This window comes from Lytechinus pictus, chromosome 17, assembly GCF_037042905.1.
Source record: "Lytechinus pictus isolate F3 Inbred chromosome 17, Lp3.0, whole genome shotgun sequence".
Lineage (NCBI taxonomy): Eukaryota > Metazoa > Echinodermata > Echinoidea > Temnopleuroida > Toxopneustidae > Lytechinus > Lytechinus pictus.
The window spans coordinates 25,313,294-25,332,854 of NC_087261.1; the positions used below are offsets into that span (position 1 = coordinate 25,313,294).

Here is a 19,561-nt window from a genome sequence, read left to right on the forward strand (position 1 = left end):
TGCGTGTGTGTACCATCGGCTGGTAGTATGCCATGCTGTCTAAGACTTCAAACGCGTCGGAGAGAGTGCATGGCAATTCGGTAAAACGAAGTTTCCGATATAAAGAGATAATAAAATAACACTATGTACAGTAGGCCCGGGGGGCAACTTATATTGACGAGTGGATACCTTGCGCGACCAAAAAAACACATAAAAAGGATGTCTTTTTCAAGAGAGGGCACGTTACGTACGTAACGTGATAAGGGTGTCAAAAACACAAAAATATTGAAAAAAGGGTATCTATTTCCAGTACGTTGAGAGGCAAATGTCAGATCAGGGTCGAGGCAGCTGGGAGTACAATCAGGTTCTTTTTAAGGGAAGAATAGTGTAGAATAAAAGGTATTATATATAGCCAAATGATCTAGGTGAGGGAAGTGAACAATGATTTGTTTTAAAAAAAAAGAATGAATATACCTTACCTGAATATTATGGTGAAGCCAATTTAAAAGGAGGTGAGACAAGTTTCAATGGAGGTTTAAAAAAAGAATAAACTGTATTATGGTGAAGCCAATTTAAAAGGAGGTGAGGCAAGTTTTAATGGAGGTTTTTAAAAAGAATAAACTGTATTATGGTGAAGCCAATTTAAAAGGAGGTGAGGCAAGTTTCAATGGCGGTTTTTAAAAAGAATAAACTGTACTACAAATTATGGTGAAGCCAATTTAAAAGGAGGTGAGGCAAGTTTCAATTGAGGTTTTTAAAAAGAATAAACTGTACTACAAATTTAAAAGGAGGCGAGGCAAGTTTCAATGGAGGTTTTTAAAAAAGAATAAACTGTACTACAAATTATGGTGAAGCCAATTTAAAAGGAGGTGAGGCAAGTTTTAATGGAGGTTTTTAAAAAGAATAAACTGTATTATGGTGAAGCCAATTTAAAAGGAGGTGAGGCAAGTTTTAATGGAGGTTTTTAAAAAGAATAAACTGTATTATGGTGAAGCCAGTTTAAAAAGAGGTGAGGCAAGTTTCAATGGAGGTTTTTAAAAAAGAATAAACTGTACTACAAATTTAAAAGGAGGCGACGCAAGTTTCAATAGAGGTTTTTAAAAAGAATAAACTGTATTACAAATTATGGTGAAGCCAATTTAAAAGGAGGTGAGGTAATTAGTTAATGGAGGTTTTTAAAAAGAATAAACTGTATTACAAGTTATGGTGAAGGCAATTTGAGAGGAGGTGAGGCATATGTCTACAATGATTTTTTTTAAAGAATGATAAGTGTAGAATATAATTCAAATGATGAAGCCATCTTGAGAGGTGCATGAGGCAAGTTTTCAATGAGGTTTCTAAAAACAATGAATAGTGAAGAGAAAGTTCGCAATTGCTTTTAATAATCCACAAAATTGTGTAGTTATTTATTTCATGCAAATTGCTATTAATTGATTATGCTCATTTGTGCATAATTAGTATACTATACCTATTCCTCTAACTCCCTAAATAAAGCTCCAAATGTTCTAATTTTTGGTTTAGAAACTCTTTGTGGTGTTCTTCGATAATGTATTTCTTGTGTTTTTACCTTTGTATTGCATTGTTATTTTTCAACGATGCTCGGACTCTCGTAACAGCATAAAATAAATCAGTTTAGTTCAACAAAACTAAAAACAATTAGGCATTCATGAATTTTGGTTGAAAACGCATATTCCATTGACGTGGTACACAAATATCACAATTTTGAGCCATTTTTGTCTGATATGCACTTACAAATTGTTTGGTAATTTTCAGAACCCAGTACCCGGGCTTCGCAAAACTGGTCTCAAAACATGCAAAAGACTTTTTTTTTTAAATCGCAGAGCTCAGAGCCCCCCCCCCCCCCCTGCGTAAATAGGTTAAGTTTGCATTAATTTTGAACTTTTCCATTCCCAAATACGTAATATCCCCTCCCCAAAAATGCAATTGTCACTGAAATGGAATATACATAATATATTTTTTAATAAGCCATATTTGCAAAATAATCATCATGTCATCCTTTGTCAACAAGAAATCTGTACATGTCCTCTGGAAGAAAATAATACCTCGGCCGCCTATTAAATTCTAAGTTTTTATTTTGTAAGTATTTTACTTAGCAATTTGGCTGGCTTATCAAAATGCTTAAACTTGTATGCAGATCAGATCTCAGAATTTACCTTATCCAAATTGAACTAAATACTAATACCCATTGTGATGTTATAAATTTTGAGCCAAATAGTGCCAAATGTGTGAATGTATTTCTGTGCGTATCATTTTTGTATATGTAGACTTAAGTCTAGTAGATGGCTGACTTACATTTAAGCAAAATATTTAGCCCAAAAAAAATGCAATTGAATACCAAAGATGGATAAGTATTTTACTTTTGCAAAATACTGAGTAAAATATACTTGAAATTGTGGCTTTAAGAGTAGCATTGAATACCGGCCCTGTTCCTCATCATCATTATCATCCTACTACCACACCAGTTTCTGCAGCACAAACTTTAACTTTCATAGGTTGAGTCCATTTCAAAGCCAACACTCTCACTTTAACTTTTTTCTCTTATAACATGACGTCCACACACTGCCAATCACATCCTTACAACACCAACTGTCAGAGGACAACAGAACTGCAGTTACCATATCATTACCCCCAAAACACCACTCAATTTTGAATTGATCCAAATGAAATATGACTGTGTTGCACAAAAAAAAGCTATGTAGTCATAGTAGATTTTATTGACTTGTACATTCATAAGGCTATGCATATATTTTGAGTAATTGTTGTGTTGTCTTCAGTGATAGTTGGTACCCACTGTGCTTATGGCCAACTTTGGTAAAGGCATACATTGAATAAACTTTTATGTACTGAAAATGATGACAGAATATATTCTAAAAAAATAACATTACAAATGCATGACAGGTAATTTCAACATGAACTATTTCACAATTTGCCAACATGACAATAAAAACTAACCTTAAAAAATAGTAGAAGCTGATGTTGGATGGAAAAGAATATTTTTGTCATACAGCTTGAAAGACATTACATATGTATGCCTCACCTCCTTTTAAATTGGCTTCACCATAATTTGTAGTACAGTTAATTCTTTTTTTAAAACCTCCATTGAAACTTGCCTCACCTCCTTTTAAATTGGCTTCACCATAATACAGTTTATTCTTTTTAAATACCTCCATTGAGGCTTGCCTCACCTCCTTTTAAATTGGCTTCACCATAATTTGTAGTACAGTTTATTCTTTTTAAAAACCTCCATTGAAACTTGCCTCACCTCCTTTCAAATTTGTAGTACAGTTTATTCTTTTTAAAAATCTCCATTAAAACTTGCCTCACCTCCTTTTAAATTGGCTTCACCATAATTTGTAGTAGTTTATTCTTTTTAAAAACGGACTTGCCTCGCCTCCTTTTAAATTGCCTTCACCATAACTTGTAATACAGTTTATTCTTTTTAAAAACCTCCATTGAAACTTGCCTCACCTCCTTTTAAATTGGCTTCACCATAATTTGTAGTACAGTTTATTCTATTTATAAACCTCCATTGAAACTTGCCTCACCTCCTTTTAAATTTGTAGTACAGTTTATTTCTTTTTAAACCTCCATTGAAACTTGCCTCACCTCCTTTTAAATTGGCTTCACCATAACTTGTAATACAGTTTATTCTTTTTAAAAACCTCCATTGAAACTTGCCTCACCTCCTTTCAAATTTGTAGTACAGTTTATTCTTTTAAAAAACCTCAATTGAAACTTGCCTCACCTCCTTTTAAATTGGCTTCACCATAATACAGTTTATTCTTTTCAAAAACCTCCATTGAGGCTTGCCTCACCTCCTTTTAAATTGGCTTCACCATAATTTGTAGTACAGTTTATTCTTTTTAAAAACCTCCATTGAAACTTGCCTCACCTCCTTTTAAATTGGCTTCACCATAATACAGTTTATTCTTTTTAAAAACCTCCATTAAAACTTGCCTCACCTCCTTTTAAATTGGCTTCACCATAATACAGTTTATTCTTTTCAAAAACCTCCATTGAGGCTTGCCTCACCTCCTTTTGAATTGGCTTCACCATAATTTGTAGTACAGTTTATTCTTTTTTAAAAACCTCCATTGAAACTTGCCTCGCCTCCTTTTAAATTTGTAGTACAGTTTATTCTTTTTAAAAACCTCAATTGAAACTTGCCTCACCTCCTTTTAAATTGGCTTCACCATAATTTGTAGTACAGTTTATTCTTTTTAAAAACCTCCATTGAAACTTGCCTCACCTCCTTTTAAATTGGCTTCACCATAATACAGTTTATTCTTTTTAAAAACCTCCATTAAAACTTGCCTCACCTCCTTTTAAATTGGCTTCACCATAATACAGTTTATTCTTTTTTAAAACCTCCATTGAAACTTGTCTCACCTCCTTTTAAATTGGCTTCACCATAATATTCAGGTAAGGTATATTCATTCTTTTTTTAAAAAAACATCATTGTTCACTTCCCTCACCTAGATCATTTGGCTATATATAATACCTTTTATTCTACACTATTCTTCCCTTTAAAAAAACCTGATTGTACTCCTGCCTCCCCTGATCTGAGTCTGACATTTGCCTCTCAACGTACTGGAAATAGATACCCTTTTTTCAATATTTTTGTGTTTTTGACACCCTTATCACGTTACGTACGTAACGTGCCCTCTCTTGAAAAATACATCCTTTTTACGTGTTTTTTTTGGTCGCGCATGGTATCCACTCGTCAATGTAAGTGGCCCCCCCGGGCGTACTGTACATAGTGTTATTTTATTATCTCTTTATATCGGAAACTTCGTTTTACCGAATTGCCATGCACTCTCTCCGACGCGTTTGAAGTCTTAGACAGCATGGCATACTACCAGCCGATGGTACACACACGCACACACACACACGTTATTTGACAACTTGTCTCTGGAGCCAAAGTTCCTCGCATATAACTACTAGTATCTGCATGCCTGCACGCAGTGTGTATTGAACACGCACGACCACGATCTAATGAATATTCATCGGCGAGACTGACGTCATTTTACGAGTCTCCTTTCAAACTTGGATCATAAGTGCCTACCGTAGTTTACTAGTCAATCGAGCGAGATACGAAGCGTAATCAGTCATGTCGTCAACAAATACCAAGAGAATCGCTTACGTTGGTGAGTTTCTAATCCATTTCCCAATGATTTTTGCTATTGATCGAAGGGACGTCTATATTTTTTCATTTATTTCATTACTTATGAAAATGAAATGGCAATATATAATTGAGAATAAATACGTGTGTACTAATTCGTAGACGTAGTCCCATATGATGGTTTGTGTGTTTGCTTGTCCTGAAAAAAACTTGAGTTTGTCCACTTGCTCACTGGCTCACTGCAACCATCCTGCCTGTGGAGTGTGGGGAATCTACAGGTAGAACCACTCATTCAATGAACAAGGTTATGATATAACCTAGTGGTTGTCAGTTATATCTCCATGTCATGTGTGTGGCAAAATAAGGATGGCAATGTTTGGCTTATTTTCTCTTTTTCTTTGGGACAAATGCTTGATTTTTTTTACACCGACAGTTTCCATTGCACCTATTCGTCATACAACTTGGCCCTTAAGTAAATTTGATTCTTAAAATTATTTTTTTCTTAATTAAAAATAGAGATTAAAAAATGAAAATTTTCTTGCCATATTATTATTTTCCACCAATAGAGGGCGTGCACAAAAATATGCCCCAAATTCAAGTTTTTGAGCGCTCTAGTGAATACAAATTATTCCCAAGTTACAAATGAAAAAGAAATTGCAACTGTATGGAAATTAGTAATTTTGGTCACAAAAGTGAAATTTTAATCATTTTTTAAAGTGTGTGCTCTGTACAGCATTGGCATGCCATAGTCCAACCTGTAGATTCCCCACAGGCAGGGTGGTTGCAGTGAACAAGTGGGTAGAACTAGTCTATGGTATGCCAATGCTGTACATAGCACATACTTAAAAAAATCATTAAAATATCACTTTTGTGACCAAAATTACTAATTTTCATACAGTTGCAATTTATTTTTCATTAGTAACGTGGGAATAATTGTTTTTTTTCACCAGAGTGCTCAAAAACTTGAATTTTGAGCATATTTTTGTGTAAGCCCTCTATTGGTGGAAAGTAACTAACATGGCAAGAAATTTTTCATTTTTCAATCTCTATTTTTGATTAAGAAAAAATGATTTAAAGAATCAAATTTACATAAGAGCCAAGTTATATGATGAATAGCTGTATTGGAAACTGACAGTGTAAAAAAAACAAGCATTTGTCCCATAGAAAAAGAGAAAATAATCCAAAATTGCCACTAGTGGCACTACCTTATTTTTGCCACACAACATGGAGATGTAACTGAGAACAAGGTTATATCATAACCTTGTTAATTGAATGAGTGAGTTTGTCAAGATTTTTTTAGCAAGGACCACAAAATTTAGAAAGCTCTTAATTCTTCATTTAAAAACACATAAATTAAAAATGATCTTCAAGGCTAAAACATAATAAAAATTACTTAAAAGTTACACAAATTCCCTATAACTTCTGGAAAAATAGCAAACTAGATTGTGGTTATGTGCCAAAAAAATACACAGAAGAAATGGTCCCTCACCATGCTCGCTACCCTGGGACTGTGTTGAGCCTCTCGGAGGAGCCATGGAAACATGTCACATTGATAGACCATCAACTCGGTCTCGGCTGCCAGAAAATGTTAAGATACCGCTAAACGAACCACTCAAAATATAATATGCAAGAACACTTGGGGCAAATTCACGCATGACTATTTGTGCACATGCCCAACACGGCAACAGCACAATCTAACGCCCATGTACCTCGAGCTAAGTTCGTGCAGGCTCCACTCCACTTCACTACCACTACACTACGGTCCACCTACCCGAACTTCGAGACCGTGAACTCTATCTGATATTCAGCAAGAAATTAAATCCACACTGCTGCACTCGACCCAGGTGAGGTAAATGGGTACCGGCAGGAAGTAATTCCTCAAAAAGCCGTGCGCACCAGAATTGGTAGACTAGCTTAGCCGGGGTAATATAGGAGCGCCTTGAGCACCTAGCAAGGTGGATACGTGCGCTATACAAATGAAATCCTATATTATTAATATTATTATTAGTTGTGATAAGGCTACATTCCAAACCCATAGCAATTTGTTAATCATGTATCAACTATCATTTCTTCGGATTCTAGGAGGATTGGCAGAAGAGGTAACAGAGAAGACGCTTCATGCAGCCTTCATTCCTTTTGGCGATATCATGGACATACAAATCCCCCTTGACTATGAGACTGAAAAGCACAGAGGTTTTGCTTTTGTAGAGTTTGAGTTTGCAGAGGTAAAGCTCCTGTATTTATTCTTTTATTTAATTACCTACATGTAACAGTTTCTCTACCTTTGAGTTCTCACCACCAAGCGTCTCACCACTGATGAGACTACTATGGCGTGAAATAGGCCCAAAACGAACAATAACCACATCGCTTTTTAATCAGAATTATGTATTGGTAAACTGAGGAATTTGAACCAAGTGTACCGTACATTTGTAGGGTTAGATCAGCTTAAAGTGATTCAGAGACGGATGTGTGTATTTTTAAAGAATTACCAGTACCGTAAGGGCACTAGTATTCAACCCGTTTGGAGAGTTTCCTCAAATATATAGAAATATAAAATTTACCTGAATTTCAGACCCGTCTTATTTTCAAGAGCAAATGCTGGTTATTCTTTTTCCGTTATTCTTTTTCCGTTATTTTTTTCTTCAACCCGTCGACTGTGTGCGCGGGCGATCGAATTATACGGCGATGGTGTTTGGCACTAGTATTTAACCCGTCGGCACTAGTATTCAACCTAGCAATGAAAGATGGCCCTGTCTCTCAATCTGCCCTTGTCCCATCCGACTATGGACTAGACCATTTGAGATGAGACCAAACAGGGAATTAATCAAAGCCAGAGACTTACATAGATCTAGATCTAATTTAGCGATCTAAACCATTTTAAGATTCGCTATCTATCCTCACTAGGTTGAATACTAGTGCCATTCAGTGCAAAAGGCCATCGCCACATAATTCGATCCTCCGCGCGCTCAGTCGACAGATTGATAAAGAAAGTACCGACAACAGGTTACCCTGGAAATAACAAAGGTATGAAATTAAGATAAATTCCCTATTTCTAAATATTTGGGGGAATATGTCAAAATCTTTGAATTATGCTAGGTTGAATACTGGTGCCCATACGGTATATCAATTTTTTTAATGATAATGTGTCCAAATTTGTAAAAGTTCAGAGTACCTGAAGAAATGGGACCCAGGGATGGATGCAGAGACAAAGTTTACTTTTTGATTGAGTTTCAACAAGTAAAGCTCTTTTGTATGGTGTAGTAATGATATCTTCAAGGAAAAAATGTTACTTTCAGCATACTTGAGAAATGTGGATCAAGTGTTCATGCAGTATTTGTTTGTGAGTTAAGGAACTGTTTATTAAAAAATAAATGTTCCAAGAAGGAACAGTGAATAATTTTGATGTCTGTCATTTGAAAATATCTCTATTATTTTCATTTCATATTTTTTAATTTTAACTCTTGTGAAAGTAAGGGAGAAAATTATTTTCTGTTAATAAGACTTTTGAAAAGACTGTGAAATACTCTTTCATCTATTTATTTTTAATTGAGTGATCAATCCCTTTATACATATTTTGATATTTCATGTCCGTTTAAAATTTCTGACTTGATGATGATTTACAGTAATTGTTTTGTTTGTTTTTGTCCATGCAGGACTGCGCAGCTGCAATCGATAACATGGTAGGTGATCGGAGATTATTTTTTAACTGTACAATGTTGGAACAGAAAGGAGAGAAAAAGAATAAGGACAGGAAGAAGATGAGGGAAGAAAGGAAGAAGATCCAATAACAACAAGAAGAAAAATAGGAAGATTGAAGAGGGGAGATGAAAGTATTTGTAAATCTGTAAAATCATTTATGCATGTTATCATTGACTGTCTGGGAAGATTGAGTAGGATAATTAATTTTGAGGTTTCATTTTGGGGCGTTGACCCATATCGGTGTATATTGGTGTATACATGTTTAAAGATGATTTGATCATCACTTTGTATGATTTTTTTTTTTTATTTTGCCAGATTACAGTATTTTATAACTTTGTCTCATGCAATGTTGCCATATGATATCTCTATCTCACTCTCTTTCTCTCTCTCTATCTATTCATCTATTTATCCTCAGAATGACTCTGAACTATTTGGCCGTACGATCCGTGTCAACCTTGCCAAGCCAATGAAAATCAAGGATGGGTCAGCCAAAGCAGGTAAGATTAAGATAATGCTAAAATTACAGGCATTCTAAATTACATTACCATGATTTTAAGCAAAATTTTATTATTATGATAAGCAGACTTTTTAAGAATCACCAGGGAAGCATGTCATTAATGGATAATATTGTATTAAAATGTTGGATATTTCATTCGACAAATTATGTTTTATCTGACAGTTACCATCTATAGGAACTGCTTCTCAGCCAATCAGAATCAAGGAAAGTTGTCAGATTGGACAACTTGTGGGACAAAAAAGTAATAATGAAACACTCCCCTGAAGTCAAGATAGCTAGAATAGAGTTTTTTTTATATAATTCAGTTGACATTCACAGTCCTGAGGGTACGATATTGCAAGAATGTCTATGATCTTCAGCAGGTGACTCATGTAGCTGGATACGGACTGAGTGACCTTCCAGAAGCATCTGGGCCCTCTAACATAAAGATTAGCGATTGATTGATTGTATAAATAATAATAATAACGGCATATTTTATACCCAGGGTAGCCACTTCAGTTCCGAAAAATGTTCTCCCAGCGGACCCTGCTATTATTATTACCCCGGCTTTAGCACGGCTACCTTGATCGGGCGCTCGAGCATTCAAGGAATTTCTTCCTACCGGGTACCCATTCACCTCACCTGGGTTGAGTGCAGCACAATGTGGATAAATTTCTTTCTTAGGAAATTACGCCATGGCTGGGATTCGAACCTACGACCCTCTTTTTCAAAGTCCTGAGACTAGTCCACTGGGCCACAACGCTCCACGTGAGGATTGTGAGGCTGATTTGACATTTGTGTGTGTTTATCATTGTGTACCATCAATCATAAAAGTCAGCCTTACAATCGATCACAAAGGACTATGTTACAGGGCCTGACCACACTGTGAAGTTGGTTGTAGTTCACAAATAATCAAGGTTCTTGTTACAAGGCAACCAAAATTATGTTAAATGGAAGCCAAAGATATTTATTTCCTCCTTTTTTCTTCTCACCCCCATCCCCCTTTTTTCTGTCCTTTCTCATTCTTTGTCTCCCCTTTCTGCTCCTTCTTGTCCTTTCCCATCCATCTCCTCCTTTTCTATGTCATCATCTTTCCCCCCTTGGTTTTTTCTCCTGTCTTTCTTCTTTCTGCTCCATCTCCACTCTTTCCTCTTTATTCTCTCACCTCTTTTTTTCTCGTCCCTTTTCTCTTTCCCTATCCGCTATTGTCTTTTGTCTTTGTCCATCGCTCAGTATGGTCTGACGATACCTGGTTGAAGAAGTATGCCGGTGCCACTTTGAAGAAAGAGGAAGGGGGAGTGGTGGGAGGTGATGATGATGACGCCACGGCAACCAAGCGATCAGCGGAGAATGCAGGAGAGGTATTTGAACTGTTTACAATAATGTCATATCTTATATAAATTATTACTTTTCAATGAATGGGGATACTTGCTTGGGGCAACACCCATCAAACCAATCAAGGTAATGTCAGATAATTTGTATTTCTGATTTTTTTTTTTTTTTTACAGAAAAACGAGTCACTTTTCAATCATTTGTATCAGGAATAAAATATGAAGAATCAAACATTTGAAAAAATCAAATTTTTAGGGTACCATTAAAAAAAGATTTCTGATTTTTTTTTTCTGTTTAAAGGGATTTTCACAACTTTTTGGACATGTACTTTATTTTGGGGGCCTATTTTGTAAAATTGGAGGAAATCAAACCCTTACTTTGAATTGTTTCCCATACACAGACACCCTCAAAAACAGTAAAGGATATCTTGTTTTAATCTGAGGAAAGTGATCTTAAAGGAGAATGAAACCCTTGAAACCAGCTGAATCCATATCAAAGAGAAAAATCAAAGAAACATATTGTTGAAAGTTTGAGGAAGATTGAATGAATAATAAGAAAGTTATGAGCATTTGAATATTGAGATCACTAATGCCATGTAGATCCTCCCATTGGCAATGTGACCAAGATCTGTGATGTCACACACGTACAACTCCCTCATTGCTTTAGTACTTATTTCACTTATATTCTCACTTTTATAGAATCTATCACAAGGTGAGGTGTTCTCTTTATGAGAGGACAAGTACAGAGGTTTCACAACATCATATCATTGATGAATCGTTTGTCATATGATTAGAATGAGCAAAAAGAGATGTTTTGGGGTATATTTTCAGTGTCCAAAAGGGGAGAGTTGTTCATCTGTGATATCATAGATCTTGGTTGCGTTGCCAATGGGAGGATCTCCATAGCATTAGTGATCTCGACATTCAAATGCTCATAACTCTTCTATTGCTAGTCCTATTTTACTCAAACTTTTGCTGATCTTATTTTTTTATTTTTCTGCTTTCACAAAAGCTAACTTGCTCCAAGAGTTTCATTCTCCTTTAACCTTGTGATCGCAATTCAATTTCACTATAACCTATGGCACACATTTTCCCTATTAACATAGTGCTCAATCTGTTAACAAGACTCACAGCATTTTGTTATCATCCAGCATGCTTCTCATTCATAAAAAAATTGTCATTTTAATAATTTTTGTCAAATTTTATATTCACGTACAGACGGCTGAACCACCATCTAAGAAGACCAAGGCCAACCCTCAAGTATTCTTTGATATCAAGATAGGAAGTAAAGCAGCGGGTCGCATCACAGTACAACTTCGAGCTGATGTCACACCGATGACTGCAGGTAATAGTAAAGTAATAATGTACTTTTACTAAGGTAATAGTAGGAATTATCCCACTTTGGTAGATATTTGGAAGAAATGTAGCAGGTCATATTAAAGTACAATCTAGAGCTGATGTCACACCATTGACAGCTGGTAATAGTAAAGAAATAATGCACTTTAAGTAGGGTGTTAGTAATAATTATCAAATCAGATGGATAGATGGTTGAAAAAAAATAGCAAGTCATTTCACAATGGAGCATAGAGCTGCTGTCGCACCAATAACTGCAGGTACAGGTACTAGTAAAGCAATGATGTACTTTTAACTCATTGAGTGCTTCGTGCACGCTACGTATCCTACTATAACATGCCACACTCGTGCTCGCACGCCTACTGTTGATTGCTTGTGCTTGCATTGTTTCCTACCCTCGCCTGCTTCGTGCATGACTGCGCACATTCGGAATTACAATCATTGTTACGCCGTTTTGCATTGTATTGCGCATCGCATGCACGCCGTAATTAGCACTATTGTGTGCAGTGCGAACTCTGTTTTCTGACATATCAACTTACTCACGCGGTTTACTTTCGACTTTTTCGAGTATTTCTACATTTTTTACAAGATATGGCTCCGCCTCCGAGAGGGAAGAGACCTAGGTTTTTTGATCCATACAAAACACTCCACAAAATGGAACTACTTGATACAACTCATATTTTAGCGGTAAAGATAATAACCAATCCATATAATGAGGACACCATTATAAGGGGTATGAAATTTTCTACAACTTTACTACACAATATTTTGTGGATAAACTAATAATAAGTAATAAAATTAGAGAGTCACAAGCAATTGTAATCATGACTATTGAAATGAGTGAATACGACTTGCGATCCCAAAATCAATGTGGCACAGGGGCGTTTTGTGGCTGGCACGGGTGATTAGCATCGGATTAGCACTGTGGCGTTGGGTTAGTAGTGTGTATGGCATGTTAAGAGTTAATATTTCCTATGTAAAAGTAACTTATAATGCCATTTTGGTAAGGTGTTTAGAATTCTCCCAATTGGTAGATGTTTTGAGGAAAATTAGCTGGTCATATGACAACAACTTTGAGCTGATGTCACACCAGTGACTACAGGTAAGAGTAAAAGTTTGCTCTAATGAACTAAATAATGCCCCTAAAATGTTAATTTTGGGTACACAGACTCTTTACAGGAATCTGATCAAATTTTATTTTAAAAAATTACAACATCAGATTTATTTTCTTATGTATTTTATTGTTTTCTAAATTTCTTATGTATTTCCTTGTTTTTTTACATGTACTTTTTGTTTTTTATTATTTTTTCATTGGAAATTGTCGGGGACTTTATATTGACCATATACAAGATGGAGTTCATTGATTTTAATCAGTTAAAGGAAAATAATGATACATTTATAAACTTTGGCTAAAAACACTATTTGCATTGGATTTGTACACAAATTCACGTTTTTGAGCAACTTTGGGCCTGCATGCACTTACGAAATGTTGGGTGATATCAGAACCGCTTACCCGAGGGTCGCAATTTTGGTCTCAAAAGTTGCGCGAGACTTGAAAGTAAAAAGTCAGCGAGCGACGCAGTCAAAATAATTTGCGCAAAATGTCGAGGGGGGCTGAATCTGCCCCCCCAGTCTTCTTAGGGTTAAAGAATAGTGCACTATTAGTAGGGTGTTAGTGAAAAATATCCAATCTAAAGGGTAGATGGTTGGAAAAAAACAGCAGGTCATTTCGCAATGCAACGGAGAGTGCTTAGGTCACACCAATGACAGCAGGTGATAGTAAAAAAGTAATAATACACTTTTAAAAGGGTGTTAGTAAACAATTATCCAATCTAATGGGTAGATGGATGAAAAAAATAGCAGGTCATTACACAATGGAGCGTAGAGCTGGGCCCCGTCTTACAAAGAATTGCGATTGATCCGATCAATAACAACTATGGACAGCCAGCAATGTCAACATCGATTATGCATGTTTGTTCAAAATATTTTCTATGATGTATATGCAAGCATTCATTGTTTCCTTGAAAATTCACTGTGCTCTTTGTTTACCAAGGACATTGTGCAAATTTCCTGTAGAAAAAATTATGACACTGATGGGTTTCCATATAGTTACGATTGATTGGAGCATTCGTAACTCTTTGTAAGATTGGGCCCAGATGTCACACTGATAACTGCAGGTACATGTAATTATAAAGCAATGATGCACTTCTTTAAATGATATTTCCAATGTACTAGTATCAACTTTATTTCCTTTCATGTTGCAGAGAATTTCCGCTGTTTGTGCACGCATGAGAAGGGCTATGGCTACAAGGGCAGTGTCTTCCATCGGATCATCCCACAATTTGTATCCTTTTAATTAGCCCGCTGAAAGCTCAATTCTGATTGGTGCCTAATCAGTGTTTTAACAAAATCTGCAAGTCTTTTAGATTTTTATCAACTCTTGTTATTTTAGATCACTCATACCCCTGATATAAATAAGCATATGTAAGACATTGCATTTTTGTTGCTTGGAAGACGGCCAGACACTTTGCTAGAAATTCCATGCCTATTTTGTTAATTTGTTAGTAATTACAGATTTTGTACCAGAATAATTTGGCTCATATTTCTGTATGTATACACACAAACACCTGGGTGGTCATTTTGTTGAATTCTGTTTGAACTCATTTTTGGATTGGTACCACAAGTGGCATTTTCTCGAGATATGACCCTTGACCTTTAACCTGTGACATATAGATGTGCCAGGGAGGAGATTTCACCAACCATAATGGAACCGGTGGCAAGTCTATCTACGGCAAGAAATTCGCTGATGAAAACTTTGTACTGAAGCACACAAGTCCAGGTGAGTTTTTAGGCGGTTAATAACAATTTGAATGGCATGATCTTGGGTCGGAATTTAAAGGTCAAGTCCACCCCAGAAAATTGTAGATTTGAACAAATAAAGAAAAAAATCAAACTAGCATAACGCTGAAAATTTCATCAAAATCCGATGAAAAATAAGAAAGTTGTGACATTTTAAAGTTTCGCTTATATGCACAACTCAGTTACATGCAAATGAGACAGTCGATGGTGTCCCTCACTCACTATTTCTTTTGGGGTTTTTATCGTTTGAATTATACAATATTTCACTTCTTACAGATTTGACAAGAAGGACCAACTTGACTGAACCATATATAGTATTAAACAAACCTAATTCCACAAGTTCAGGGAGGAATTAATCGTTGTTTCACTTGACAATTAAGAGAAAATTAGAATATTTCATATAATAAAGTACAAAAGAAATAATGAGTGGATGACGTCATCAGTCTCCTCAGTTGCATACCAACCAGGATGTGCATATAACTTAAAATTAAGCGAACTTTAAAATGTCATAACTTTCTTATTTTACATCCGATTTTGATGAAATTTTCAGTGTTATGCTTGTTTGATTTTTCTTTTTTTATTCAAATCAACTTTTCGTTGGGGTGGACTGGTCCTTTAAAAAATCTTACTGTGGCTGGTTTCAGTCCTAAGTTAAGTCCATTTGTTTCTAGTCAATTAATCATACACCCAGCCAATGCATTTTATATGGTGTTCAGCTAATACACTAGAATGAACCTGTCAATGTTTGTCATTTGACCCATGAAATTTGGCTTTATTCAGGTGATAATGTTGATATCGATCAAAATTGATAGAGCAAATCCAGAATCTTCAACTTTTAGACTTAAAGCTAATTTATATTAAACATGTTTTGTGGCTGGTTTCAGTACTAAGTTAAGTCCATTTCTTTCCATCCAAATAATCATACACCCAGCCAACGCATTTTATGTGGTGTTCAGCTAACATAATGGAATGAACCAGTCAAGGTTTGTCATTTGACCCATGAAATTTGGCTTTATTCAGGCGATAATGTTGATAATATCGATCAAAATTGAAAGAGCTAATCCACAATTCTCAACTTTTAGACTTAAAGCTGATTTATATTAAACATGTTTTGTGGCTGGTTTCATTACTAAGTTAAGTCCAGTTCTTTCCATCCAAATAATCATACACCCAGCCAATGCATTTTATGTGGTGTCCAGAATGAACCAGTCAAGGTTTGTCATTTGAACCATGAAATATAGCATTATTCAGGTGATAATGTTGATAATATTGATCAAAATTGATAGAGCAAATCAATATCCTCAACTTTTAGACTTAAAGCTGATTTATATTAAACATGTTTTGTGTCTGCTCTTTTACAGGAATGCTTTCCATGGCCAATTCGGGTCCAAATAGCAACGGATCACAGTTCTTCTTGACAACAGAAAAGACAGAATGGTAATATCACTCATGAATATATTCTGTAGAAGTAGTCCCCCTTCCCCAGCTTTTTAGAAAAATGAACTGAAATCTCTTCTAAGTTAGAATTTAAGCTAGTCAATGACTGAATAACTGCTGCAAAATATCTCTGTGGCTATCTCAAGGATTGTTTATGAAAACAACAGACAAAAAATACATATCGAAGTAAATATATTGGTTGAACTGATTAGGGCTTCAGTTTTCACTTACCCAAATCAGACTTTAATTCAACTTTCAATTTGATTTTACTTGGTATACTTAATCGGTGTACTTAGTTGATTGTTCCTCTTGTCCAAGAGGGAAGGGCTCTCGGGTATTGTAGGTGCAGACACTGTGATATGTGGCAAGTTGTTTCATTGTTGGAATAATTAGTTCTTATATAATTTTATCCCCTGTTTTCACCTTCTTTTATATCACTGGAAATTTACATTTATGACAGATGTTTGATTTTATTTATTGTTCTCTTCTACATGTATTCATATCATTTATAAAAAATAGTTTTCGTAACATAACAGACATAAAAATTGATTACTTTTATTTGCATGAATCAGAGATAAAGTATACTAAAATATCATTCTACTACCAAATTATTGTAATATTTACAATTTGCCATTTCTGGTGGATATAATTTTGTTTGACGCTTTATATTTTTTATTTGCATTTTCAGGTTGGATGGCAAACACTGCGTCTTCGGGCAGGTGATTGATGGGATGAATGTCGTGAAAAAGATGGAATCGGTTGGAACAAAGTCAGGCAAACCTAGGGAAACGGTTACCATTACAGACTGTGGAGAACTGGTATGATAGTTGGATACTAGTTAGAAAAACTTTGGTTTGGTATGTTGTGTTTCAACGCAGCTCGCCAGAGGGATTTTTAAGGATCAGAATTCATTAGGAATCCAAGGAAAGTGTCACCATTACAGACTGTGGAGAACTGGTATGATACTAGTTAAAAAGACTTTGTTTTGATGTGTTGTGTCAATGCAGCTTGCTAGAGGGACTTTTAAGGATCAGGATTAATCAGAAATCCAAGGAAAGTGTCACCATTACACACTAGTGTATCCAGCATCAGCTATGACAGGGAAATGTATGGGCCCATGCACAAGCATAGCAGAGTCACTATTGTCCCCAGACAATTGGGCCCCTGAAATGCTTTGTAGGATCTGATGCTGGATACGTGCCTGCCATTACAGACTGGAGAACTTGTTTGATAGTTGAGTGCTAGGTAGAAAGAAAGACTTCCGTCTGGTGCATTGTATTTCAACGCAGCTGGCTAGAGGGAATTGTGACGATTTTGAAGGATCAGAATTAATCAAAAACCAAAGGAAACTGTCACCATTGCATACCGTGGAGAACTGGTCTGATACATGTAGTTGGATACAAGTTCCAGAGAAAGATTTAGTTGGATGTGCCATTTTCAAAAACACAGCACTCTTTACAATGTGTGGAAATGCCAGTCTTCATGCCTCCCCATGTCAGGCCTTTCAGGCTTAATATTGTACAGCATATATTAAGTTTTAACTTGTTCAGGCTTCTTTTCGGACCTCTTATATGTCCAGTGAGTGTAAAACGGACATGCCTCCATCTATAGACTTGTGAAAACTTTGCAGGATCATAAATTATAAAACATATTTATCAGTGCTACCTCCTCTGTCACCATGGCAGATATGCCAACTGTTCCCTTTTTAGAGTATTTGTTTCTCTTTTTTGCTATGAATATGCCAATACTTTTTTTGTATGATTTGTTACCTTTTTTTTTAATTTCCAATCATGGAGTTTGTATTATTAGTATACACAGCGCGCGACACTAGCGCCAGGTCTGACGGTCCCAGACCAGTAAAAATCACTGTCGGGCCAGTAACTTGTTGCATGAAAAAAGCAAGTAAATTCTTGCCTACAGGCACATGTTTAAAATGGTGAATTATCAAGTTTTCAAGTAGAGTCATTTCACACTCCGTCCCTTGGATAGGACTTTAAATGGAGGCCCCGTGTAGAGGAGAGCCACCACCTTTGCACTTTAAGAACCCACTGCACTATTCGAATAAGATTAGGGGGAAACCCCGGTGTAGTGGTCCACCTGCACTCCCTCCAATCAGTTATATCGGGAGGAGAGACCTGCGGGTCACAGTGATTCAGTTCGCTTTTCGCCTCCCAGGCACAGGTGACGCCAAACAAATAATAATAATAACGTGTTTTTTCATCGATCTCACTACAACAGGCTGGCGATTGTTATATTGAGACAAATTTTTAAGAATACTCTTTTGTAAAAAAATACTCTTTTTTTTCCTTCTAAGAATACTTTTTTTGTTGTAGAAGGTTGGCAGGTCTGCTGTGGCCATCATCGACATCAATATTAAGTTTTCGCAATTTCAACTGGGACAGAATCTGCAAAATAGTTAATCTATTGAAAATGTCTGTCAAATCATAACGGACGGCTGAGAGGTCTTTGTCGAAGAACTGTGACGAACCGGGACAGCTTATCGTCATAAAATTCTGAGCTGACGAATAATTGCAAATATGTTGTTTGTCCATAGTCACGGATGGCACAGCTGTTTTGATACACCTATTTTCTACAAAGACTGCATTGCCATGAAGGGCTTTTGACAATAGATTCTCTATGTTCCAGAAAGTGTCTGCATAATGATTTCCGAAACTCCCTATCATCACTGACGGCAGTTCTCCAAGTCTTCTGCTTCTACTCAAGCAAGAAAAGACACATTTCTTCTTTCAATGTGTCCTCTCAACTGGCAAGGTCAAGGGTCATCAAATCAACAATTTACAAATGATATCAATCACAAGACTAATTTCATTTTGTATCACTGATAAGTACATGCATTGTGAAACCAGCTGTTATTTCTGCAATTATATTGCAGTGTACATATTTATTGGATGATTAAATGTCCACCTTTTTATAGGAAATGTCTTTGGCAATTCTTCCTTCTTTATTTTATATTTATTATTGGTATTGTATTCGATATTGCAATTTCTTTTGGTGAAGAAGATGGTGGTGATAACGATGATGGTGGTGGTGTGGTGGTGGTGATGATAATGATGATTGATGATGATGATTGTGATGACTATGATAACCATAATGTAAAATTCAAACTCGTCTTGCTCATTTGTGCGGAAAGGTTTCGTCACATATTAGGTATCAAAATGTAGGGAAATAAATGAATTGTATGATGATGTAAATGAAATGTCATCATGAATTTGCCTTTGAAGAAGAAAGATGTGGGAATCCCGG

General features: G+C 36.0%; 1 protein-coding gene across 2 annotated transcripts; it reads left to right on the forward strand.

Moving 5' to 3' along the window:
• Positions 1–4,852: 4,852 nt before the first annotated feature.
• LOC129280941 (peptidyl-prolyl cis-trans isomerase E-like) lies at positions 4,853–19,248 on the forward strand. 2 transcript variants are annotated; one of them, XR_010296355.1, is made up of 11 exons: positions 5,039–5,147; positions 7,205–7,347; positions 8,776–8,802; positions 9,237–9,318; positions 10,551–10,678; positions 11,867–11,993; positions 14,266–14,345; positions 14,735–14,840; positions 16,222–16,297; positions 16,986–17,955; positions 18,944–19,248. XR_010296355.1 is itself a non-coding variant. In XM_064112567.1 (10 exons), the coding sequence occupies exons 1-10, from the start codon at positions 5,111–5,113 to the stop codon at positions 17,119–17,121; spliced, it is 942 nt and encodes a 313-aa protein (XP_063968637.1). In that variant the 5' UTR covers positions 4,853–5,110; the 3' UTR covers positions 17,122–19,248. The 2 variants fall into 2 exon arrangements, 1 of the variants encoding a protein (XP_063968637.1); XM_064112567.1 differs by having other exon boundaries at positions 4,853–5,147; positions 16,986–19,248.
• The last annotated feature ends 313 nt before the right edge of the window (positions 19,249–19,561 follow it).